Genomic DNA, 26,133 nt, shown 5'->3' on the forward strand with positions numbered 1-26,133 from the left:
TAGCCGAAAACACAACACAAACCCTCCCACCCAAACTCTGAGGGCCATCAGTGAGCAGTCCTCCTCCCAGGACTCATTCGTTGTCTAACATTTAACTCCAGCTCAGAGCAAACTTAACATGGCCCTGATAAGGGAGTATTGACATCAGGACGGCCTATATAGCCCTGTCACACGTCATTGCACAACCACCTTCTCTGCTAGACGTGTGAAACTTTAACAAGAGACGTTGACAAATGACGCTGAGGCTGCAGGGAATGACCTACAGCACATGCAATTTTAGGCTGTGCAAAGCACAAAAAATACTTAGGCTACACACCCTTTCAGATTGCTCCATCTGTTTCTGCAGATTATCACAGGAGAATGCTATTTGGCATCAGACAGAGAAATCTAAGTCTTCATGCGAGACCCACTAAGCATTCTTTGTTATAAACACAAAATCAAGATATTTTTAACACAAATAAAAAAGAAATCTCCTTTAAAAAAAGTATTACTGGAAGGAATACATCAATTTTCTCAGTAGTTTGATGCTTGTAGCAACTTGTAGGAAACACTGAAGGCCTTGTTCCAGCTCTCACGATTGCTAACGACAGACACTGAACTCCCAGACTCTGACCGATAGCCTCATACATTCCAGCAGAGAGAGAGAGAGAGAGAGAGAAGTACAACTTGGACTGGAGCCAAGAGTGTTTTCCTCCTCATGTGCGTTTCCCATATAAGTCCTGTTTTACAAATACAGTTCAAACTAGAAGAGGACTAGCGAAACAACCACTGCATTTTACATTTGAAGGCTGACACAAACCATGTGGACACTTTTGGATCAGTTACTCAGCACATAACATGGCACCAGCTCACATGCTCAAACATAGACACGTTTTGCACACACCTGTTCCTCCACAGCCACATCCTGGAGGGCCGGGGCGTCCCGAGGGCCTCGGATCCAGCTCAGTATCTGGCCCATGTTGGCTGAATGTGCCTCCGACTGTGTGTGCGTGTATGTATGCCTGTCAGCCTCTGCCTAGTCTGTCGGCTTGCAGCATGTTTCCAGCAGGCAGGGAAGGGATCGGGGAGAGAGAAGGGGGAGGGACTGAAGAGGGTGGGTGGGAGTGTTGTGTAGGGGGAGTGGCCGGGAGAGCAGAGAAGGGGTAAGGATCCGATGTGGAAGTCACAAGAGGCTGGGCCGTAACTCTCAGGGCTATAAAGAGATGTGTGCTGACCGGGGACTGACACCCACCTGATTGGGGGCCACACATGAGCTGCTCCTCTGGGAAACAGATACGTCACATGGGCACGCACACAAAAAAATATGAACGCAACATATGTAGAACAACAGCAAAGCCACCCGTTTAAACTGATACAACATCTTAGCTCCTTATCAATAAGAACACGCCTAGAGTTGTGATTATATAGACAGAGACATAAATACTTCTGTCCATGCAGCAATAAAGATATCTTAACCAGGCAACTACCCTGGTTGCCTAATTACCTAAGAAAACATAGGGAGGGGCCCGCCTCTTACATCTGTGATATGAGAGAGAGAGACTGAGCTGAAAACTTTTTTCTGCTGCAGTACCATAACCTTTCAAGTATAAGTGCAGGAAGTGCTTATTTTAACATTGTGCCGTGCCAAAGAAAACGTACGTGAAGTAATTTCATCATTACTGTATTAGGGCAGCCTCGGAGACAGCAAACAAAAACAAGGAAGAATGTAGGGAGTGTTTCTACGCACACATGACTAACAGATTTAATGCATGGGTGTTGGCCTTGTGAACCTTCACCTATACAGTACCACTTTTTTTTTAATATAGTAGATTTTACTTTAACTAAGCACAATAGCAGGAAGACATAAATTGCTTCTGTTGCACCTTCTCTTAGGAAACGGTAATGTACTGTATATCTGAGAGCAGTTACATTGCTCCTTTAGCTTTCATGTCATTTAAAGACAATGACAAAGTGCAAAGTGCAATCTCAGTCGTAAGTCTGATCTCTGAGTGCCTTTAAGCAGGGTGTGGTGTGCAGACAATACAGCCTTAGAGTGAGTCAGTGCGTGTGCAATCAGTCCGACAGCCAAGCCTTTCAATCCTGAGCGTTTCAGCAGCACACCTCAGCGAAATATGAAAATAACACATTCTGCTGCTGCTGCTGCTGACTTTAAACCTGTCTGACGTGAAACTTTGGTCTGTGCTACTCGAAGGCTGAAGAGTCAATAAAGCATCGTGTGCAGGTGAACTGCTTCTATTGTAGTACATGCAGTACTGACATGCAGTACCACATTCCTGCTGGACTGACATGAACCAATAAATCATACTTACTGTCTGACACTTATCTTAGTCCCAGCTAAACACACAAATAAATACACGCATTTACATTAAGTGTGATATACTCTTCCTAGTTATATTTGATGAGCACTCACAGTTGCCTTCACATAAGAGGATACATTATAATCAGGGACTGCAAATAGTTAAAATGGCATTTTTGCATTTGGCTTAACTGCAAACTAAACGTTTAGCTGTTGGCCAAGTTTAAACCAACATCTAAAAAAAGCTGTTGTTTAGGTGAAGGTTTGGAAATCCAACACCCAGGGTTGAAGAAATCTCATTACTCATGACTAGAGACAAAAAAATGTATCTGAGTTTATGCACATTACCATAATAAACGTTGTCTTGAGGGCAGGACTGCATGGTCTGAGCCAGGCTGTTCCATCTCATCAGCTAATGTGTTCACACAGAAATGGAATGAAGTCACACAAGTCTTCTTCTTGTTGTTGTGTTTTTTTTCCCACATGTGACAGCCTGTGCTATGAGTGCATGTTTTACATTCAAGCTGCTTTGTACACACACTAATATAAATGTTCATGTTTGAACATGTGTGCACACAAAGGCTCTTCCACATGGCACACTGCCTGTCAGCCAGACACACCTTTGGTAAAGTGAAGTGCCCACTGACTGAGCCTGTAAAACTAGCTGGTGCACCGTTGGAGACGAGACGGCTTGCACTGTAACACCCCAGAGACCTGCATGAACCTGTTTAACTTGTGTGGCATGCGTCAGCTTAGCAAATTATTTTTTTGTATCATAGATAAGCGATGTGCTCAAAATATTCCATATCATCCGTGTTGTGTTAGTCACTGAGGGAACCCTAGGTGTCATCCACGTGTTAGTGTAATGGTGTATGGACATGACTAGGTTCATGATATGTAACTGGACTCCCCCTGGCTAAACTGGTTCTCATCTTTATATTTAGCCACAGGCTGGACTTCAGTCATTACTATCTCCTTCACATACGTCCACATCCTCTGCCCATCGCCACTTCTTCACACACTGCTTCACCTGCATCATATTCCCAAAGCACGCAACTTCTCCTCCAGCTCTCCGGGACATTAATGAAAGACTAACAAAGCTACAGCACTTTGAAACTTGGCAAAATAAATATTTATGTATCTCTATTAATGCAAGTAAAGATAAATGTAAGAACAGTTGTCCTTTGATGTCTCAGTTACCTCTCCACGTCAACGAACAGAGCCCAGACAACATTCTCTGGCTGCAGATTTACAGACAAGAAGCTCTCATCTGAGGGCTCAGCATTTGTGGACTGGAGCGGAGCAGCAGAGGGAGACAAACACAAAGACGGAATGTCCCTCCTGTCCCTACTGCAGTCTCACACTGACTCTTTACCTCAGAACAAAATGACCATCAACTACAGCAGCTCGTTCCAACACTTTCAGCTTTATCTTCGCAATGTAATGTAGACTGGATAGCGCAAGTAATTGGATGTATCTATGAAACAGGACAAGGAGGTGAACTCAGTACCTCGCCATAGTAGGACGCTGCAGTTGGATGGAAGGCAGAAGACTTGCTATTATGATGGATTCTCTAGTGGATTATCTTCCCTGCTGCACACTCAAACACACACACACAAGCTTGTTATGACAAGTATAAGAGCTTTGAAGTGCGAAGGAGTTTTTTGCCATGAAATTCGATGGAAGTCTGCACAGGATGCAGTGATTAAAACCTATTGTGTTGGTGGATTATTCATTTGACACCTGATGAAAACAGGAGACTTATCATCTTGTGGATTCTCTCTTTGTTTAATATTTTTGTCTAATTCTACAAAGTGAATGAACTAAAAAGCAAACATGCAGAAGTCCCTTTGCAATGTAAATTAAAATGTAAATTCATTGATAATCCAATCAGCATGTAACTTGAATGACAATGACAGAGACTGAAATGTGAACACTGAAGCCTATCTCAGTATAAGCAGACACACACCCTCATTACAAATAATGTGTGTCAGAATAAAGGCTAAGCCCTAACAGTCATTTTATTTTCATTTCCAAGTTTACTTTGTGTGGCCTACGCCAACTTTTAACGAGCACTAAGCAGAGATGCTGCACCGTCAGATCAGTTGAGCTGGCTTTCTGCAATACACGCCCAAATGCAGCGTCTACACGGGTGCCAAGCTTTGCCTAGGAGCGACTAAAGCACACCGCCAGAGGGGTAAAGAGAAGGGAGAAAAGAGGGAGGCTGAAAAATAGCCAGATGTACTCACAAGACTCATCCAGTATGCTGCGTACGCCATGAGGGAGCAGGAGGAGAAGACGCTGGCCTCAAGTAAATATTCAACTCTGCGCTGCCAATCTGTCCTCACAGCAATGTCTTTTTTCTCATGCCTTCCTAGACCTTGTGCCACTCCCTTCGCATTTCATCACACACATCTATCTGTGCGGTGAAGCGTCCTGCCAGCTAAGATTGCAGGCAATTCACTTTTTTCGTCGGAATCTCTGCACAAAGAATAATCAACCGCTGACCTGTTGCGCATATGAACCACCCAGCCACGTCCCCCCAAACCCCCATCAGTAACACACTTATACACCCTTTTATGTCCAGATATGGAACTTCAGAGACTCCCATTTCCAGCTAAATCGAGACACGCAGGAAGTTTAGACCAATTGTTTCGCGTTATGCTTCTCTGGTTGGACATCCAAACCTGGCAGCGACTTATATTGATTAATCGATGATCCTGGACTAATAGGAATGGACTTGGATTAATCGAGGCGACTCTGCAACTAATTATGTATGAGCAATAAATAAAGTCCTGAGCAAACCTGCAAATATGCTTGTCACTCAAACGTGCAGGGAAATCGTTTCCTGCGCATGACAGTGAGTTGCAAATGATCAAACGCAATCATATTTTCATATGAAAACTAAGACAATGTTGTCTTATCCCGGATATATCTCGGAGACGATTGCATCTGCTATCCTTTGCCTCCTGCGATGCGACTATAAGATAAAACCTACCTCCTTTGCCTCCTTGGTGTTTTTATGATGGCCATGGCTTCTCTTCTTATGTGGCATCTTTAAGGACTGATCGGACAAACTTTTGCAGTTCCTTTTTGCGCACTCGCTGCCTCTTTTGGGAGACCTCCAGGCTGGCGATCGTCCCCTTGGGCTGATTTAAAGTTGCCCCTCCCGCTGAGAAGTCGAGTTTGATGATTGATCAGAGTAGCTGTCAAACCCCCCCAAAGTTTCAGCAAGATAGATTTAAGATGGAGTTGCAACGTGTAGAGTCTTGCTTATCTGCTTCTTTGCTTCATATGAAATAAGTTCATTAAACAGTGAGGCAGACAGTGTTAAGTTACTGAAGTGCACATTTAGCAGAAATGTAACCATATGGTTTATGAGAGGACACACAGTCAGAGTAAACTAGAATCATAAATGATTAGATTTGGAGAAATGCATTTATTTCCGTGTATTTTCCGTACAACAAACATTCAGCATTATCACTCTATCAGCCTGGATGTAATAATGTGACACGCCCCACAGTTCAGGGAAGAGTTGACTCACTGCTGATGTTTTCCTCTCAGGAAACTAGTTTGTATAAGAAGCACAATGATGCCCTCTGCTGGAGAAAATGTGAACTGTCCGTGTCAACACGAAACAGATGTACCAGGTTTGAACACAGCTGCAGAATGGGACATTCGGCCATTATGGTTGGTAGCTACACTATTTCCTTTTGAAAAACTATCACTATATATTTTAAAATAGTATTGTCAATTCTGATTAAAATCTTACCAGACAGAACAATCCAGTGGTCCATTTTGACAAATAGTCTACACCTACATTGGACATGCTGCGTTTTTCTGCTCCGTTAAGCACATTCTGAAGGATATATCTAGGCTACTTTATCATCCTAACAGAATTAGATAGATCATTTGGAAGCTTTTTCATCCCACTCTCATATCAATCTTTGAGATCACCTCAGACTTGAGCATTGTGAGCTAAACGTAGCCCCAGTCAGAAAAGCACCAAATCACTTCCACACATTCCTTAGATCTGACAGTACAAAAGTTACAAGCCATGTTACATATGGCTAAGTTTAGGTGAAGCTAATGAAGTAGTAGAATTTTAGAAAAGAGGAGGTTATATAAGGGCTCTCATCTTAACCCTTTGTCTTTGTTAAACCTTTAAACCTTAATGGAGGCAATATATGTAAGTTAGCTACTGTACATTCATTTGTTTTTCCTGTTTGTGGTATGCATATTAATATTTGACAGATGTACCACCGCTCAGGTATAACATTATGACCACCTTCCTAATATTGTGTAGGTCTCCCTTGTGCCTCCAAAACAGTTGTGACTCATCAGAGAATGGACATTGGCCTTCTGAGGGTGTCCTGTGGTGTCTGGCAACAGAATGTTGTTAGTGCGGGGCCTTTGTGTCCTATGGGTTGAGGGGAGGGACCTCTGTGGATCATCCCATAGATACTTGATCAGTTTGGGATCTAGTGATTTTGGAGGCCAGGTCAATACCTTGTGGTGTTCTTTTCCTAAACCATTTTGTGTGTGTTCTTGTGTCAGGCTGCATCCTGCTGGAGATGGCTACTGCCATCAAGGAGTGTCATTGCTGGGTGGGGTGCCTGGTCTGGTCTAGGTGGGTGGTACATGTCTAAGTAACATCCACACGAATGCCAGGTCCAAAAGTTTCCCAGCAGAACACTGAATTGTCACAAAATGGTCAATGTTATTTACTTCTCCTGCTGGTGGTTTTAATGTTGTGGCTGATCAGCGTATATTTTCTTTACAAATCCCATTTTGCCGTTCCTGTGCCTAATTAATGAATGGTTGATCTTTTACATATATAACATGTTTACATGTATAACATATATAACAAGTACAGTAAGAACAATCTGACTTTAATTAATGTGTTGAAAATGATTAACTTTGAAGTAAATTTCACTCCACTTATTCAAACCGTCCTGTACAAATTAAACAATAAATGTACAAACACTGTGTTTATTGAGAACACAAGGGTAATTTCCACCAGTTGAAACTGTCATGGTTTGATTTTGAGTGTGAGGACTAATGACGTATGTATGAACAATCAGAACAAGGGATTTGACTGACACATGTGCAGATGCGTACAATAACAGAAGAGAGAATACATAAAATAAAGGCAGAAAAACAAAGCTAATCAGCTTTTCTACGTTTATTGTCTTCCTCTCCGTTTTTCACTACCGATCTTGGCAGTATAGGATGAGTGAAATAACATCTGAGTTACACTGGTGTCCATCACTCTGATGCCCTTCAGAGACGAAGTCTGTGTGACCTTCACACTTCCTGATAACAGAATAAACTCCGCCACAACGATGAACTGTTTCCTCAGTCTATCAACCGCAAAGTGATGCTAATCTGTCTGACACCAGAAAGACATTTTCACTGCGTCCTCTGATAACACATGACATTTGTAACAATGTTGATCGAGCTTTGGTGTCATCAGTGACTTGAACAGGTTCTTTACTGTTTGTTCCCAGAGTTCCTCATATTTGCAACAGCTGAAACATCATACAGCAAGTTTCTAAATAAATAATGCAGCGTTATAGCTCCTGCTTTTTGTTTATAATAATTAACTTCTTACTCAGCGTGAAAGAAGACACAGACATTTAAATCTGTCACTGATGCAACTTTGCTAACTCTAGAAGAGCAATAAACAGGTGCTCATCGGTGGTATATACTGTATCACAGTCAACAAGACACGTTCGTTCAGAGGTTGTCAGGGTAAAATCTCTCTTTCAGTAAGCAAACAAGGGCCAGATGAAAGACTCATGAGTAGGAAACCTCAACACAAGCGTCCAAAAAGCTCCTCAGAGACACATACAATGCGTCATCAAGAAATTTCAAGAGCAGCAGATGAAGTTAAAATGGGACAGTCTTCTTTTCATTTATTCATTCATCTTCTGTAACCGCTTGTTCCTGTTAAGGGTCGCGGGGTCTGCTGGAGCCTATCCCAGCTGTCATCAGGCGAGAGACAACCATTCACACTCACACCTACGGCCAATTTAGAATCACCAATTAACCTAACAAGTATGTCTTTGGACGGTGGGAGGAAAAATGGGACAGTTGATATGTTTATTGTTATTTTGAATACTTCATTTCATTTGCACTCTCGTTTTGTTGCAGTATGTCCTTAGAATTGTGTGCCTCCACCTCACATCCTTATTAGATGACCTGACCACAATAGACCAAAGCATGTGAGGACACGGGACTGTGTGTCTAATGTGGTTGTCTGCAGCACTGGAGCTCCTCAGGGAACTGTCCTAGCTCCCTTTTTTTTCTCCCTCTGCACTGCTGACTTTAGACACCTCTCGACCAGTTGTCATCTGCAGAAATTCTCAGATGCTGGTGGAGTAGTCTGCCTCATCCAAGATGGGGAAGATGGAGAATACAGAAGACTCATCCTAGCCAGCTCTGTTCAGGTCTGCCCTCTTGAGCCTGTGGAGGTGGTGGGTGATTGGGGGATGGAAGCAAAGCTGTCCTCCTTGATGAAAAACTGATCCCACTGCCTCCATGGCACTGTAACAGGACTGGGTAGTGCCTTCAGTAGCTGACTGTTTACTCTTTCCTTCTTGTGCACACTGTCCTTAAACTATATATGCTGCTGTAACGCTGCATCCCACACTGCATATCTAAAAAATCACATCCAACTGAAAATAATTCCTGCTGAAATTTTAAATTTTAAATCTCCTCAGAATTCAGCCCAAAATGTTCAGTCAAATATCTTAAATATTCTTTGAAAGCCCTTAACAAACTTTGTTGAAGAGCGTTTAGAGCATGGTGCAGTGGGTTTGATCAGTGTTTGTCTGCGCAGCATGCTTTTGTGTCCAACTTTAATAAAAAAAAAAAGTATTTGAATGTGATCTGAATAACACAATTGAGATGCACCTGTGACATACATGTGAGCTTATTTCATCTTGTTTTTGTTTTTTTTCTTAACAAATATTGTGACTTGTGGATGAGGACGTGCACTCATAAGACTCCAGAGACAATAAAGACGACAAAAGGATGGGGTTGGCATGGCAACCGTGTGTCCTTGAGTGTCACAGGGCTGGTCAGGTGATGTGGGGGTACATCGATCCTATTCACTGGTGTAATGTGTCTCTTTATTTCGCAGTCGTTGACTTTGTGATGGTATGAGACTACTGCTGCTGCAAAACAGACCTTAGTTTGATCCATCCATCATCTAGAACCGCTTATACTCAGAGGGTCGTGGAGGGCCAGAGCGATTCCCTGCTGGCACTGGGTGAGAGGTGGGATTCATGCTGGACAGGCTGCCAGGGCTAGCACACACAACACCCATTCAAACCAAGAACATTAATGCTGCCAGGCAACAGTGCTCACTTCTAGTATTATTTATTTTATTACTGTTGTCTTTTATTGACTAGGAATCTGTTTGAAATTTGATAAAAATGTGTGATTGTGTGCATTTAAAAATGTAAGATGTTAGTTGGTTGATAAGATTTCATTGTCCTTTATTACTATCCTTTTTTCCCAAACCGTGCACCACGGTAACATACACGAGACACAACATAATGTACGGTCCAACACCACCTAGCTGAGGAGAAGCATGACATGTGTGAGATACAACATGACGTGCTTGAGGTAAGACATGAATTATTAATGGGCCATGAGATGAGGAGGAAGTGCTGCTGAATACTTCGCATCTATTTGCCACACCTAATTGATTTCGGCTGAATTATTGTGCACTGAGTCTTCATGTGCGTCATCCACCAGTTAAAAGCTCTCCTTAACTGTCGGTCCCTCTGTGTTGCTTGGAAAAATAATTAGCTGACGAAACCCGGTTAGACCTCTGACCTCATTTGATGGAACCAGTGTGTGTGTTAGTGTATGTGCATTTGGCGTTTGTGTTCTCTCCGTGGCGTAGCGAAGGAAGGATGAGTGATCTCACGCCACGCACAGCTCAGAGATAAAAACAGAGGACGCGGATAATCAATGAAAGGAAAGTCAGTGATGTAGCGATCTGTAACGAAACCAGGATCTGTCCAGATTGCTGCTCTTTCTCCTCAGCTGTGTGTCTCCGTGCTCCCAAGAGAGGGCCTCGGTTAAAGCAAACATCTGTTGCTAGGTAAAGATGGATTACGCCACAGATCTGGTGCAAACCTGTTTGCACATAGCCAGATGACCACAGGTATCAGTCTTTATTAGCTCTGACAAGTTCAGTTCAATGACTAACAAGCTCACTCCATTAGAGAATGAAAACCAAACAGGCCTTTTACACAGCAGTGCTCTTGTTGTTTCGTTGTTCTTAATTTATGCAGTTTGTCTGACATGAACTCCAACTGCACAGCCTCCATTGTGTCCGAGAGGAGGGGACAATACTGGCTCCGATGGTGCCTTTATCTCTAGATCATTGTACACGCATGAAATCAGGCCACGCTGACACATCGTTTCCATCGGTAAACATACTGAACAGCACCTGAAGTAGACAGCATCATTCTCACAGCTGCCTGCTGTCACCGTTTGACGGGGCAAAAAAATAAGAGACGGAAAGCTATGTGCTCAGTGACGAGCATGTGTTCCACCGGAATGAGAATTAGAATCTTAATAAAAGTAAATCTTTAATATCACCTATGAATCCAGCAGCTCTCGCACCGATTCACTCTTAGTTTTGTCAGTTCGTACTGTATTTTTAACCACACTGTGAAAACTGTGCAGATTAAAGGAGCTTTAGGGTTTAGTTGGAGGAGCAGTCCAAAAGTCACAGTCTGTCACACCAAAAGCTTCATGAGTGACTTTTTAGAAACTGTATCGACTGTTCCTTTGACACCTCCATCACACAAAATGTAGATTTTACAACTGACATTATGACTGAAATGTGGTGTGTTTGGATCCCATATTTGTCATTTGCAAATGTCACATCTGATAGACAAAAACATTCTCAAGATGACATAAGCAAAAAAAATGGCAATTTCATATCAAACAAAAGTAGTAATTCAGTGATCAGTGATGATTCAGATGCAACAGTGTCCCTGTGGGTTTGCACGTGTGGGACAGACAAACGCTGCCTACAGATTACAAATATCAGAGCACACAACTGCAATCTGTACACGTGACATGGAGTACGGACTTACAAAACACTAGGCTAAACGAAACTATGGTTCACCCTTTTCACTTAGATTCAATGGGTCTGACAACAGGATGTTTATCTGAGGAGATTAAAGAAACCGGCCCAGAGAGAAATGTCCTGCACACACACTCAAATATGATGTGGACTTAAAATGTTATTCAGACCAGTAACTGCCTGTAACCATGTGAAATTTACAGATCATGACTGTCACACCTGTGGTTGGTACTTGAGACCAGAGTAATGGGATAATAACTGTCAGCCAAGTATTTCAACACTAATGCTCTGAGAAGGCTTTGTGCCAAAACCCGTAGGCGTATGTTTTTGTGATGGAAGCCAAATAGAGTTTGAATTATTATTATTATTTTTACATGTACTTCTTTTTGGTTAAGCTGTAAACAGAAGGTTTTATATGTGAATCACATCCTCTTCCTCTAACAAATGAAACTTGTTATTGTATGTTTTTCTGCATGTGTCTTATATGAGTTAGGAATCTTTTCTGAATGAGAAGACTGTAAATTCTCACAGTAAGAGGACACCAAAGATGTACATGCACATCAGTAGCTGCACAGTTATGAACACAACAACTCCCAACTTATGACACCAGATAAGGTATCTTTACTCACATATTGTACTGTGTTAAGTTCAATGCCCAGGTACATTTTACTCCAATATACTAACCATATAATTAATAGACTAAGATCCCACAAACAGTGGACTTGTGAAATCGGATGCATTACTGTGGCCAACACCTAACTGGTGTAAGGTGGAAATAATTCGGCATTAAAAATGCTGCTTATGTGTTTCATTACCCTAACAAAGACCACGCCCTAAATGGGGCAAGGAAGTTAATTGGTAGACAGGATGTGAGGGAAATAGATGGATGGATGATAGGGGTCAAGGAGGTAGAAGAAATGGGTTGAAGGGAAGAGATGCGGTGGTGGGTAGAATAACATGAGCCATGGTCTTGTCCCTGAACCTATAACTTACTTATGTTTCAGTTATGTAATATATGATAATGTATCTCTCTCAGGAGACATCCATTCGTATTATGACCTGATTTATTTTTAATCCCAATATTCCTTTATTTTAAATCTATTTTGGATCACGTAGAGGACTACTACGCAAACTGGATAAGATGATGTCTCCTCAGTCGGTGGAATGGCCATCTTTCCTCCCGTCCCTGCGATTTAGTTTCATCTCATAGCCTGATGTGAGTCCGCGGTGTGAAAGAGGAGCTGTCCGCGGTGCTGAAACCTCTCTCTCTCTCTCTCTCTCTGTATCTGTTTGTCTCTTTCTCTTTCTATCTCTCTTTCTCCTGGTGTCGTGACCACAGAAGACAGGGAGACATGTTTCTATAAGCTGTGGCGCAAAGTCAAGCTCTGGTGATATAATATTCCACATCCCGCCTCACGCAGCTTATATGCAGGTTGCGTGAGAAAGACGGTGCATAACAGCCGCCTCCCAACGGTAAGCACCTACAGCATAAGTTAACCATCTGATAGGATCATTTAAGATGCATTTTATTGTTGCGTCTCTTCCCGGTGTCTCCTCCTCCTACTACTACTCTTGGGACAAACTGAGATGTATTTTTAGTCACATCTCCCCCCTCCTTCAGACTTTCTCCCTCTGGGTACTCAAACTCACATAAGCAAAGGTAGACGACAAACTGACGTCAGAGCACCAGTAATTTGACGTGTGAGCCCCCCCATCGCCACCAAACACACGCACGCATGCAGCGCACACTCCAGCCCTCCCCCTCTCCAGTATTTCCTCTCCTTGGCGGACCAATAACGCGCAGTTTCACGTTCCCTCCGTCTCAGCCAGCGGTGTCTTCAGGATTAAACTGAAAGGAGCTTTCTTTGTTTATTGTTAAACAACATTTATCTTTTGGAATTTTTTTGTCTGTGTGTGTGTGGCTGTTTTTTTCTTGGAGGTATATCAATATATATACATATAGATAGATAGATACTATTTTTTTTTTTCTCATCTGGTTGAATTTGCTCTGACATGGAAGTGAGATGTCGTCCAGCGGTGATGTGCTGTGTTCTTGCCGTCCTCTGCTCCGTGGTTCCCTGGTCGCTGGGGTCTTCTTACGGGGACAGGCAGTATCTGAACGAGTGGGCAGTGGAGATCCCAGGTGGGCTGTCCGCTGCGGAGGCGATCGCCAAAGAGCTGAACTACGAACTGGTCCGACAGGTAGGCACCAACGCCCCGGATCCAAGCATCCAGCTCAGACAAAATAAAAGCTTCAGATGAACTGTGCATTAGCAGCTTTAATGTATGTTATTTGTTTGACACTGGCATTAAATCAAACTGGAACTCAAATAATAATCAAATTTTCATTTAGCAGCCATTTAAAAACACAGAAACGTAATGATTCATGGTGTTAGTTGAGCCTGCAGTTTGAGCTGTGGTTGTAACAGCAGTGTAGGCAATAGCTGTATCAGTTATTCTGTTATGCTTGATAAGGCCATTAGACTGGAAACTCATTGCCTCTCTAATAGTCCAAAAGCACACAAATCTATTTTCACCACACCGCTAAATCGCAGGACAGGGATTTAATGAAGCCGTGACTCACTGTTTACACACTTCTGGTAACCCATACCTGACTTTCATTTCCTCGTCTTTCCCAGTATTTCGGTTTAGACAAACAGGTTCCCTCTACATTATAAGAGCTGCTCATTACTTCTTATGGCTCTGGACGGCATCAGTCAATGATTAACTGATGTCTAAGTGTAATGAAGCCTGGCACACAGCAGGGCAGTCTTCTTCCATGACATTAATTTAGAGCACACATTTCAACCAGGAGTCATTAGAAACGGGAGTAACATGTGATGATTGGTTCAGTCTGGAATGGACACATTGTTTTTTTCACATGTTCATTTACAGTCCACCAAATGCACCCAGACTAAATCTTACACAGCTTGCATGTGTGTTTTCTTTGTCTTTGTCTGGACTAAATGGAAATAGACACTAAACATTGCTAGATTTCCAATAATATAGTTTGCCGTGCTGGATCACAGGTGACACCGTGCAGGGTCTCAGTGACCAGATGGCTGGTATTATGTCATTTCCTATAAAATACGCTGACCTTCTCACATCCTCTCTGCAGATTGGGGCCCTGGAAGACCATTTCCTGTTCAAACACCGCAGACATCCTAGCAGAGCGAAACGCAGCGCCGAGCACGTCACCAGGCAGCTGTCAGAGGACGATCGAGTGAGTGATCTTTCTTTTTATTAGTTTTTTGTTGTATCTCATGTTTAAACAGGGAATAATTCAAATGTCTTCAACTGTCTGCACAGGTGCTGTGGGCAGAGCAGCAGTACGAGAAACGGCGCAACAAGCGGGCGTCCCTCAGGGAGTGCAGGGATTGCCCGGTGGACAAGCTGTTTGATGATCCCATGTGGAACCAGCAGTGGTACTTGGTGAGTCCCCAGAAAGGCTTGAACATTGCATGAAAAAGAACTGGAAACAATTCATCCAGTTCACAGAATATATTTGAACATTATGTACTTACCAGAGCTCTATACACCAGATGTAGGTTGCTATCCACCCTGCTGGTCATATGTTGTGTACTGTGGGCCTGGTTTGGCCTTCTGTTTGCATGCAGCCGGTCTGCTGTGCCCTGAGACACTAAAGCCCTGTGAGTGCTGGACAGCTCCACATGCTCACAGCTCCATCCTCACATGGTCCTCACAAGCATTGAGGTCATTACCAGCATGTGGGTTTTCACACATTGGCGTGTCAGTAGGATTGTATGTATGTATGTATGTATGTGTCAGGTATTTCAAAGACGAACACTTTCTACTTTTCCATAAACAATAGAGGGGAAAAAAACATAAAAACAATAAAACAATAGCATGCTATCAAGCAGCTCCAGCCAAAAGAGCCATTTGCTTAATTGGTTATCCAGTCCCTCGTGGAAATGAGGGACTATAATCCAGCAGGATGGTGTAGAGTGGAGCACTAAGTCCCAATTTACCCTGAATGGGACCGTTTAGCCCAGTGAGGCCGAGTAGTAGCAGAGAACGGTACACTGTCACATCTGTGCGTCCCCTGCCAGATCCATTACTCACACACTCACTTTATCCTAAACACAAACTCACCCCCCGACATCTTTACTGATTTTGATCCATAAGCTTACTATTAACTCAGCAACTGTCCCTTTGACCACAGCACATACAGACAGCTGCCATAGTGTGAACACTAATAGAATGCAGAGCGCCCACTTTGGTTGCTGCACATATTCTTATTTATCACTAAACTACAAGCTAGGAATGATGATTATCATTATCAGTAAACCTACTAATTATTTAGTCATTTAATCAATTGAGTGTTCATTTAATTTAATTTGTAAATTGGGCAAAGAAAAAACAAAACAAATTGGTAAACAACAATAAAATAGGTTTTCATAGGCCTAAGAAAGAGATCACCACAAGCTGACGTGATCTCTGGTTTATCTTTTCACTTTACTTGGATCAATGAGCCTGGTCGGGTTTTAAGGTGATCACATTGTGCTTAGCTTGATCCCCATCTAATGTTTGTGTCTGATTTGACGAAGAGCAAGGAGGTGAATAGATGTGTGTGCATTTGGGTAAGAGAGTCAGATTCACATTACCCTCTCCCAGCATCGACTTCTTTTCACCTGCACTAACCGAACATGAGTCACACGCTTATGGGGAATAGGAAAACAAATTGAGATGAATCATTTTTGCCAATAAGGGCTGATGGCTCTAATGGAATTGGCTTTAAAGGGCCACTTAGTGTATTTCCACATCAGCCCGTGTCTGTGTCACTGCTGGGGCCACGTTACAGACCATCTGAAGCATCGTGATTTATTCTCTTTATCAGTTTGGCGAGGACAAAACGCAGAGATAAATAAAACGCAGGTCTCGGGTGTTGCCTGCGTATGTCAGTCTGTGCAGTATAATGGTATAATTTTATCTCTAGTATTTGCAAATGAGGACACATACGTGATAATGAAGGACAGGACTAGGGTAACACCGAGACTGAAAGGTTACAAGACACCAGCAGCAGACGTGATAATCACTGATATTACAATAAAGGTGGAGCTCTGTGATAGAGGCGGTGCTGACCCTATGGACAGGATGGGTGTCTCTATCTATCGCGAGTATGTGACTGCATGAATCTAATCAGGGAGTGACTCATACTTGTGTTTTAAAATTCCTCCTGCCTGCACGGCTGGGTGAGTGTGTGGGTGTGTGTTTGTGTCCATGGCTGTACAAGTGTCAGTCCATGTTAATTGTGCATCAAGGGATCTCTTTGTGCTCTGTGTGTCCATTCATTCATTACATATGCAGAGAGACTCGCATAAGCTGCTGTTATGTGTGTGCGTGTGTGTTTTTGCCTTGTACCATTAAAATCCATGCATGGCAGGGCACTGAGAGCCCCCTCACCTCCCACCAGCATCAACAAGTGAGTCATTTGATGTACCACCAAAACTGGCAAACTGCACATACGAGCTGGCTAGGAGTGGGAGCCACTCTGGCAAATTGCTATTGAAACACATTGTGTAAAAAGTGTGATATCTGCTGTGTGTTTGAAATGTGATCTGTGTTTAATTTGCGGCATCAACAAGAACGGACGATGTCCAAAGTGAACGAGTGGTACAATATGTGAGGGGATGGGGTGAAAACAGGACATCAAAGTGGAAGTTAAGGAGGGAGCAGTACATCACAGGGATGAGTCACATCTTGGGGTGGCGTTCTGCAGTGTCTGTGCATAATGCACAAAGAGCAGAGTTCTTTTTTTAGCCTTAGCCGTCTCCTGCTCTGAATCATACTCTTCCCGAGCAGGCGGGCAGACATCAGCCCTTCGCACTCTTTCCTACTCTCTGCCGATATTGCCATTCAAAACAGGCTTGGCACACCCCACACTGTGTAATGTTATATAGCCTCAGAGGTGGATTTCTAAATAATCCGACACGGGGATTGAATGTGAGTGAGGTCAGAAAAACACAATACATCTCGAGGCACTTTAAGGCATCTCAAGGGCTAAATTAGTCAGTAGAGTTTCTGTACTGGAGAACACAAAAGAATGAAATATTATGACCTTCTAGAGGCAATCTGCCTGAAAGTGGCTATGCAGTACAAGTGGACTCCCGACAAAGGAAAATCCAGTGACGAATTTCAGTAAAGGTCAGACTCAGAAGTCTGGGACACCCTGCTTTAGCTGACCTTTTTAGTGTATATGATAATACTTCAACAGGCTGTTTGGATGAAGTGGTCTGAGATAATTCACACACAGTTTAGTTTTGAATTACAGACGCGTAACTTTGGTATTTCCATTTCCAGCAAGACACGCGGACGTCCTCCTCGCTGCCGAAGCTCGACCTGCACGTGATCCCCGTGTGGCAGAAAGGCATCACAGGCAAAGGAGTGGTCATCACCGTTCTCGATGACGGGCTGGAGTGGAACCACACAGATATCTACTCCAACTACGTAAGACACCGTTTCCATGGAGACAGCCTCCGTCGTCTGGGTCTGCTGTTGCCTTAGCAACGCTGCTGGTGACACCTTACAGAGTGAATTATAAATGCAGCAATACATCTTCTATACCACAATGCCTGGTTTTAAGTTATGGTTATAAAATGGTCCATTTTTCTACAATTCATGAGGATGACTAAAACATCGTTTTAGATGTTTCGCATTCCTACAATAATGTTTTGGCAGCTTGAATGGGGATGTAGATAATTACAAGCCAGTGAGAGTGAGCATGCCTGAATGGGAGCTCTTCAAGGTTTCATTTTGGCACTATTTCTCATGTTGAAAGGAACTCTAAAAGACTTAAAAAGCCCCATCTATGGTTTGGTTTCAAACTGCTCACAGACGGCAGCCGCCACTGCTGCACCAGAGCAAAAGAATGAAGGAGAAAGGGAGTGGGATCGAAGGAAAGGAAGAAGAGAGATAATGTATGACAACAACGCTGATGGAAACTGCTCCCGCTGTAATTAAGTTTACGCTGATTAATCAGAGAGGATCAATCAACTGAGATGCTCGCCCTTAACAATCAACACATGTGAGCTGCATTTGCATAACTTAATAGAAATAATTTTAAAATTGCGGTGACGGGCATCAGATTTAAATGGATATAAAAGCTGTTAATGTGATTCACAAACTGAAAGGAAATTAGCTATATCTATTAAATAAAGGAACAATTAGTATATGTAAATAAATACATTCTAGTGCAGAGGAATGATGGGAATGACAAAAACAGAGACATGAGGTGACACACCAGATACAGCGTAGTGACATGAACCAACGACAACCTTCAGGCAAAGACATATTCAAGCAGCCTCTGTGTTTCAACAGATTCTGAATTTGTGTGGTTTCTACTACTGGGTCACATCACTGTCTTCTCTTAACACCACCCGTATGTGTCACCATGACAGCAGCACGGCCCTGACAAATCGGTGTTTGAAGCCTTCGTCATTGATGTGCACTTACGTCACGTCAGCTTTTCAAAAAGACTGTTTTTCTGTTTTATTCTCTAAAGGATGCCGCAGCCAGCTATGATTTCAACGACAACGACCCAGACCCTTTCCCCCGGTATGACTCCACCAACGAAAACAAGTAAGTGTACTGAAAACAGGCCTTCCTTACATATAAATACATATAAATTTATTTATTATTACTTCTTATACGTAGTCCTTAAAGCAGCCATGTTGCTTCACCATGGTTGTTGCTCACAGGGTGCACCCCAGTGCAATAAGAAACATAGGCTCCATATTAAAATTGATTGACGCTGATAAGATAAAACCCTGGAAGTTGATTAGAAAACACTCCTTTCAGTGGAATCAGTTTCCTACTCTCTGCTAGCTGACTCTCTCTCACACAGACACACACATTTCACTGAGAACAACCCACCTTTGTTATCAGAATGCTCCACATTTAAAATCTCCCAGATGAATAATTACAGAGCCAACCAACCAGAGACCTCGATTTTCAGAGGAGACATATGACACCAGTATCAATATTTAATGAATATATTTAGTGAAATAAGGATCATGTTTGATGATGCCTGCATTCTGGCGAGTAAAATGGTTCAGAGTAATCTCTGATGAAACACAGTCCAATGCATGTCATTGAGAACATCATGGCATATACTGTTTTACGTTTCTAAACGGATGAAACATCATCTACAGAATATCTGTTTTCTTTTACAAAAACAAGTGAATGTTTCAATAAAGTGCATCATTTCTTCTCAGGCATGGTACTAGGTGTGCAGGGGAGATTGCGATGCAGGCAGACAACAATAAATGCGGCGTGGGCGTGGCGTACAACGCCAAGGTTGGAGGTAAGCTTGCATGCAGCATTTTTAACTATGTGCACATTTTACCTGCAATTTGGAAATGGAAACAACTGCACGCAGCACGGTTATATAATGTTGTTGTTAGAAAGGATACAGAATAATAGGCTTTTATTAACTTGTAGCATTTAAGCAAGAAAGAATTCCTGATGGAGGCCTGATTTGGCAACCAGATGGTTGCATAATGTTACTCTCTAAAAATACTGACCTCTAATCCACCTAACAACAACATGGATGTTAGGGCTGCAACATCTTTAGGGCTTCTAACAGCAGCAGCTGGTCCACCAATGACCCAGAATCCCCTACATTGTTGTGAAACTGTCACAAAATAGATTTGAAGTTTGTATTTATATGCAAATTTATTTATGAAGAGTATTGTGCTTTAATATTTGCTTTCATCTCTCTGCTTAGGGATTCGTATGCTGGATGGTATTGTTACTGACGCCATCGAAGCGAGCTCTATTGGGTTCAATCCAAACCATGTGGACATCTACAGCGCCAGCTGGGGGCCCAACGACGATGGCAAGACGGTGGAGGGCCCTGGTCGTCTGGCCCAGAAGGCTTTTGAATATGGAATTCAGCAGGTAAATAAATGAAACAGGCCGTTTGTACTCACATTCAGTTGATGTGATCTGAGACTGATGTTCCTAATGGGAGCTAAAACCTGCTGCTGTGATGGGAAACAGATAGAACAGAATCAATAAAAGCGATACAGTGATATGCTTGGAATAAAGACTTGAATGACAAAATGCCATGGGGTAGATTTGCATTGGGCGGTGATTATTAAATGTGACATTGTGCTAGTATCAAACATTAAATTTACTACACATTATTTCACAGCATATATCTGAAGGATTTGTTAAACCCTCACATTTTACTTTAATAATCATGACAGCTTTCATGTGTATTATATACTGTACATTAAATAAGCTGTAGGAAAGGCTACAGGGTTTCATCTAGCATTTTCTTTTCCCTGTCATGCCTTCTGTAGGGCCGTGGTGGGAAAGGATCTATCTTTGTTTGGGCATCAGGTAATGGTGGGCGCCAGGGAGATAACTGTGACTGTGACGGCTACACAGACAGCATCTACACTATCTCAATCAGCAGCGCCTCCCAGCAGGGCCTGTCCCCGTGGTACGCTGAGAAGTGCTCCTCCACTTTGGCTACAGCATACAGCAGTGGAGACTACACTGACCAGAGGATTGTAAGCAGCCTGTTGATGTTAGGTTCTGTCACGTTACATTGTATTGTATTCAAGGTTAATTTAACTTTGACACTCTTTGCTTGTTTCTTTTCAGACAAGTGCTGATCTGCATAATGAGTGCACTCAGACTCACACCGGAACTTCAGCTTCTGCTCCACTGGCTGCTGGAATATTTGCCCTAGCACTGGAACAAAAGTATGCAATACTGTAGTCGCACAATCAAAATATGATATTATGTAAAATAATTTAAAACAGATGAATGCCCTGTGATGATCATAAAATAATCACTGGCTTGCTTCCTACCTCAGTCCTGATCTTACCTGGAGAGACCTACAGCACATTGTGGTCTGGACCTCGGAGTTTGATCCTTTGGCCAATAACCCCGGCTGGAAGAGGAACGGAGCAGGACTGATGGTCAACAGCCGCTTCGGCTTTGGCCTTCTCAATGCCAAAGCCCTGGTGGACCTTGCTGACCCGGCCACCTGGAAGCATGTGCCAGAAAAGAAGCAATGCATCGTCAGGGATGATTCTTTCCAGCCAAGGTATGTGATGCCTTTTCTACAGCTGTTCTTGCTTACCTGATTCTGTCCAACCATCTCTCTGGTCTTCTCTGGTGTTTCTTACTATCAACTAATGATATTAATGAAAGCTCCTCCTGCACAATAAAATGTGTTCACATTGAGCTGTAGCGGACATGCATGGTCATGGTTACATTTGGGACACAATATGCAATATTTTGAGGTCTAATTTTAGAGACTGAGAGAGACCTTTAATTCTTTTTGTCCTAACATTTTGGGTTCAGCAAAGCAAACCGACAAAACCATCTGCGTTATTAAAGACGCATCTGTTGCTGTTCGTCATGACAATGACAAGTCTTAAGCCTGGGCCAGCTTTCTGCGCCATGAAAAGAATTAAAGTGCTTTTTAAATCATGACAGCTGTGATCATTTGAATTTGATTCAAATCATTCAATCACAATGATAAATAGCTGTTATACAGTAGGATTAAATATCCAAATCCTAAAGCTGCCAACCACAGAGTAACTAAGAGGAAGCAGGAATAGGTTCAAATGTTTAGTTTGAATTTCTTTCTTCTCAGCATTAAAACTTTGAGAATACTGAGAGTAGATGCTGTGCTTTGTCTTTAAAACTTTTGATATCCTCAACTGCTGCTAAGGTGAACAGAGCCCTTTATTCCTTTAAATGTCCACTCTGCAATTTGTTTTGGATTACGGGACTCAATAGCACCAACACCCAGTTTCCCCATTACCTTACTACATCCTGGTTTAATCCCCAGGATTTGGCTCTACATTTCCGTCAATGCTTAGTGGTCCACAACCCCCTTCAGCTTTATGCCAGCTTGAACACGGAAATCCTTTCATTCATGTCTGGGAGAGATGGGGATTACCTGTTTTTTTTGTTGTTTTTTTGCAAATGAAGGACCTAAGGTTTCCAAATCTGCATATGCATATTATGTTTGCTTGTGACTGCCATTGAAAAAACTATACTAAAATATGGAATGTGTGCACGTTCAACATTTTAACAGCTACAATAATGAGAACATGTGAGTGGACATATGATAGACTTGTGTTGTCACGGGGAGCTGTTTGTGTCTCATTCACTGCTATTTTAATGCACCCCACAGGGAGCTAAAAGCAGCGGGGGAGATCACTATAGAGATTCCAACTAAAGCCTGCGCAGGGCAGGAGAACGCGGTACGCTCATTGGAGCATGTGCAGGTGGAGGCCAGCATTGAATACACCAGGAGAGGGGACCTGCACATCACACTCACCTCCCCAGCCGGTTAGAGACACGCACACATGCACGCGTGAACACGGACACATGGCAGATAAACAACAAAGCTCTGAAATGATCCGTTCCTTTGGATTTTCTTTCAGGTACCAGTACAGTGCTGCTGGCAGAGAGAGAGAGGGACACGTCCTCTAACGGCTTCAGGAACTGGGACTTTATGTCTGTCCATACATGGGGAGAAGATCCCACTGGGACATGGACCCTAAAGATCACAGATACTGTGAGTTACACTATATTTAGAGCCTTTCTCTAGCCTAGCGTAGCCACACCAAGTTCTTCGGAATATAAGTCTTGTCTCCAGTGGAACTTCATTATGGGGAGTGTTTCAACTGATACCGACAAAAAACTCTATATGCATTTGAATAGTCCTACAACAAATAAGGCCCAAGTAGTTGTAAACAAAATCAACCCTACGCCACTCAGATGACTTGTATGACCGTGTTGTTGTTACTTTTCTGTCCATCCTCACATAAAGACCAGCTTTTTCCCACAAAGATTTGGTGGATGGTAAACGTTTGGACTGGCTTCCAGGCTAAGCTTTCCGCTGTTAGCCCAAACAAGTATTCCACAGTTTCATACAAAAATCTGTAAGGAACACCTATATAGCTAAGAAGGCAATAAATAACTCATAGCAAATCTTTGTGGTGCAGAAAGGTTTTATTGCAGGCCTGCGTGTAAATAATTCTGCCTCTGGTTGTGGGTTTTCCATCTACGTAGGCATTATGTATACAACACCTTGAGTGGATTTCTTAAAATTTGGCACAACATTCACTTGGACTCAAGGATGACATGATTAGAATTTGGTGATCAAAGGTCAAACTTCAAGGTTTTGGCTTGACAGTGCAGCTCAGTGCTGACATTTTATTATGAAATACTTTTATTAAATTCCTTCCAAGTCCTCACAACATACTCTCTATCTAGTGCTTTTTAGTCACATGCGACCACAATTGGGTAATTCTCTTTTGACCTGAGATTAAACCAACCTTATTCCCTATCACAGTCAGGCCGTATGGAGAACGAGGGACGGATTTTGAACTGGAAGTTGATTCTCCACGGAACGTCAGAGAAACCAGAGCACATGAAGAAACCTCGAGTGTATATTCCTTACAATGCTGTGCAGAATGACCGCCGTGGAGTGGAACATATGGATGACATGATGGAGGTGAGCACAAACGTACCTGTAATAAAATTTAAAACTGCAGGTGATATGGATAAGAGAAGAAAGAAAGATAATCAATCAGGCTGCATATTGCATCAACAACACGTTTAAGTTGGGTGTATATTCACAGTTTTAGTACAGTTAAACAGTTGGAGTACCATGTTTAGTTTAATGTTTAATTTAGGGTCTGTTGTCCCTGTCTTTGAGGACTACATTGCAAAATACACAACACTGTTGTCTGTCTTTACATGTCTATTCTGAAGATCATTTTTATCTCACAGACAGCATTATAAACTGATGTCCTGTCTTCTTTCTCTTTGTCTGGTGATACAGGAGCCCACACAGGCCCACTCACCTCAGAAGACTGAGACTGCAAAAGCTTCTTCTCCTTCCAATCCAGAGAAAGAGCCGAAAAAGCTCTCAAATTCTCCCTTCACCCCCTCTCTGGCTCTGCTTCGTCTCCTGCAGACGGCCTTCAACCGACAGACCCCAGCCTTACAGCAACCTCAGGCTGTAGCCAGGGCCGCCTCTGTCTGGAGGAAGCAGCTGCAGCCAAGCCAGAGCATCTCTCCTCCCTCTACAAGACTCCCACCTCAGAAGCTGTACCAGGCGCTGGACATGATCAACAAGTACCGGGGCAACGATGACAGCGTGTACAGTGACTACAGCGATGGCTTTTACAGCACCAAGCCGTACAGGCACAGAGATGACCGACTGCTGCAGGCCCTGTTTGAGATGCTAGACGATGATCGCAAGTGAAACCCCTCGGGGAAGCGGAGTGGAGGTTCGGGATGGAGCATGGTTTGGGAGCAGAGGAACAAGGTAAAGAGGGATGAGCCTGGAGGAGAAGAAACGCAGAAAAGAGAACTCTTCCACTCGGTTCTATTTTTCTCCCAAAAAAACATGCTGCATATCTGATCTACTGACCTTCATTTGCCAGTCACCATTTCTTAATTCTTTCATTCCTTTGCTCTCCCATGCAAAATTTCCAAATGTGCTTCAAAACCCGTGGATTTATTTAGAACCTCTCTGCTATCTCCAAATAGTGATAATATAAAAGCATTTAAACCAGAGCTGTAAAGTGTGCGTGGGGGGTGATGGTGGCCTTGTCTCTCTTCTCCTTACTGCCTGCTCAAGCATGTCACCTTTAGAGTCTAAGTTTTGTAATAGTATCTATATATTAACTATATATTATACAGAGACAATGATTGTAATATGGTTTGGACAACACAACATCTCCACATTCTAATTCAAAAATCCCATTTCACACTACAAGAGGACAAACTGATCCACGAAACCTGACAAGGTATCATCAAATTAAAATCAGCACAAGTAAATAAAATAAATCTAAATTCAATGAATTAGCTGTTGACAAAAGGCTTATTCTCAGGGCGTCAACAAAACTACAGACTTGTTTTCTGGATTCTTCAAAGTATTAAGTGTGAAAGATCATTTACTCCAGAAGTATACTTATACGTAAGCATGTAGTATGATAAACAGTTGTACTAACAAGCTATTCAACATCAGAAATTCCGAAAGAAACTATGGAAATATAAAATGACAGAAGGAACACTGGGAAAGTCTGGGATATAATAAAGAAAACTTGTGCAATTTAATTTAATTTTGTATGAGTCCAATGCTGCATTAAATGAGATATTTTTCTAAGGATCCTCTTTAGCTTATGAAATATTAGGAACAGAAATATTATGAACAGTATCAAATCTTAAACAGTTTATTTTCCTGGGGCACAGTTCATTCAGTAACCACAAAGTAAGTGTAGTTACCACAGCTACAAATGAACACTGCCAAACTCTTTGCTGACAAAAAGCTTCTGTGTATTCAGTGACTGGGCAAATGACTAAATGCTGTTTGTTCATGATCTGTAATATGCCAGTGGCAAACAGCTCTGTGAATCCTGGATATTAATACCTGCAGCTGAACCATTTCTCTGGAATTCATTTGGTATTAAGGGACCTATCACACTGCAGAACCTCTGTAGAATAGGTGCTCTGCACGGCAACCTTCGAGCGCATTCATGTCGAACGCCTTAATATCTGCTGTAATAAAAGCTGCATACCCGTCTTTACTTGGTGTAGATCAATTTACAGATGCCGTGTGTAAGTGTTTATGACGTGAATCGCGGTGAAGCCTCTGCGCAGAGCTTCTATCCCCCAGCTCGGAACTGCCTGCCCCACTTGCCAAAAACGAGACAGG

At 42.6% G+C, this 26,133-nt stretch overlaps 2 protein-coding genes across 16 annotated transcripts in view; one reads left to right on the plus strand and one right to left on the minus strand.

Moving 5' to 3' along the window:
* The window catches only part of cast (calpastatin), a 33,032-nt gene extending 27,509 nt beyond the window's left edge, over positions 1 to 5,523 (minus strand). For 11 of the 14 annotated variants that reach the window (XM_084542594.1, XM_084542604.1, XM_084542605.1 and 8 more), the window contains exon 1: positions 884 to 1,021. In XM_084542594.1, coding sequence (XP_084398720.1) covers positions 884 to 958 — 75 coding nt within the window. In that variant the 5' untranslated portion in view covers positions 959 to 1,021. Of the gene's footprint in view, positions 1 to 883; positions 1,022 to 4,545; positions 4,711 to 5,294 lie in introns of those variants that run through there. The other 3 variants (XM_084542599.1, XM_084542596.1, XM_084542601.1) reach the window with 3 other exon arrangements.
* Positions 5,524 to 13,424: 7,901 nt separating this feature from the next.
* pcsk1 (proprotein convertase subtilisin/kexin type 1) lies at positions 13,425 to 24,789 on the plus strand (the record flags this gene model as incomplete). Of its 2 annotated transcripts, none has more annotated exons than XM_084543655.1 (14): positions 13,425 to 13,613; positions 14,530 to 14,634; positions 14,721 to 14,843; positions 17,733 to 17,879; positions 18,934 to 19,010; positions 19,646 to 19,734; positions 20,158 to 20,330; positions 20,738 to 20,950; positions 21,045 to 21,145; positions 21,259 to 21,492; positions 22,594 to 22,751; positions 22,847 to 22,980; positions 23,761 to 23,940; positions 24,265 to 24,789. In XM_084543655.1, the coding sequence occupies 14 exons, from the start codon at positions 13,425 to 13,427 to the stop codon at positions 24,676 to 24,678; spliced, it is 2,337 nt and encodes a 778-aa protein (XP_084399781.1). In that variant the 3' UTR covers positions 24,679 to 24,789. The 2 variants fall into 2 exon arrangements, with proteins under 2 accessions (XP_084399781.1, XP_084399782.1); XM_084543656.1 differs by having other exon boundaries at positions 23,761 to 23,922; positions 24,253 to 24,789.
* Positions 24,790 to 26,133: the final 1,344 nt, after the last annotated feature.

Source organism: Chelon labrosus, assembly GCF_963514085.1.
Source record: "Chelon labrosus genome assembly, chromosome: 4".
Taxonomy (NCBI): domain Eukaryota; kingdom Metazoa; phylum Chordata; class Actinopteri; order Mugiliformes; family Mugilidae; genus Chelon; species Chelon labrosus.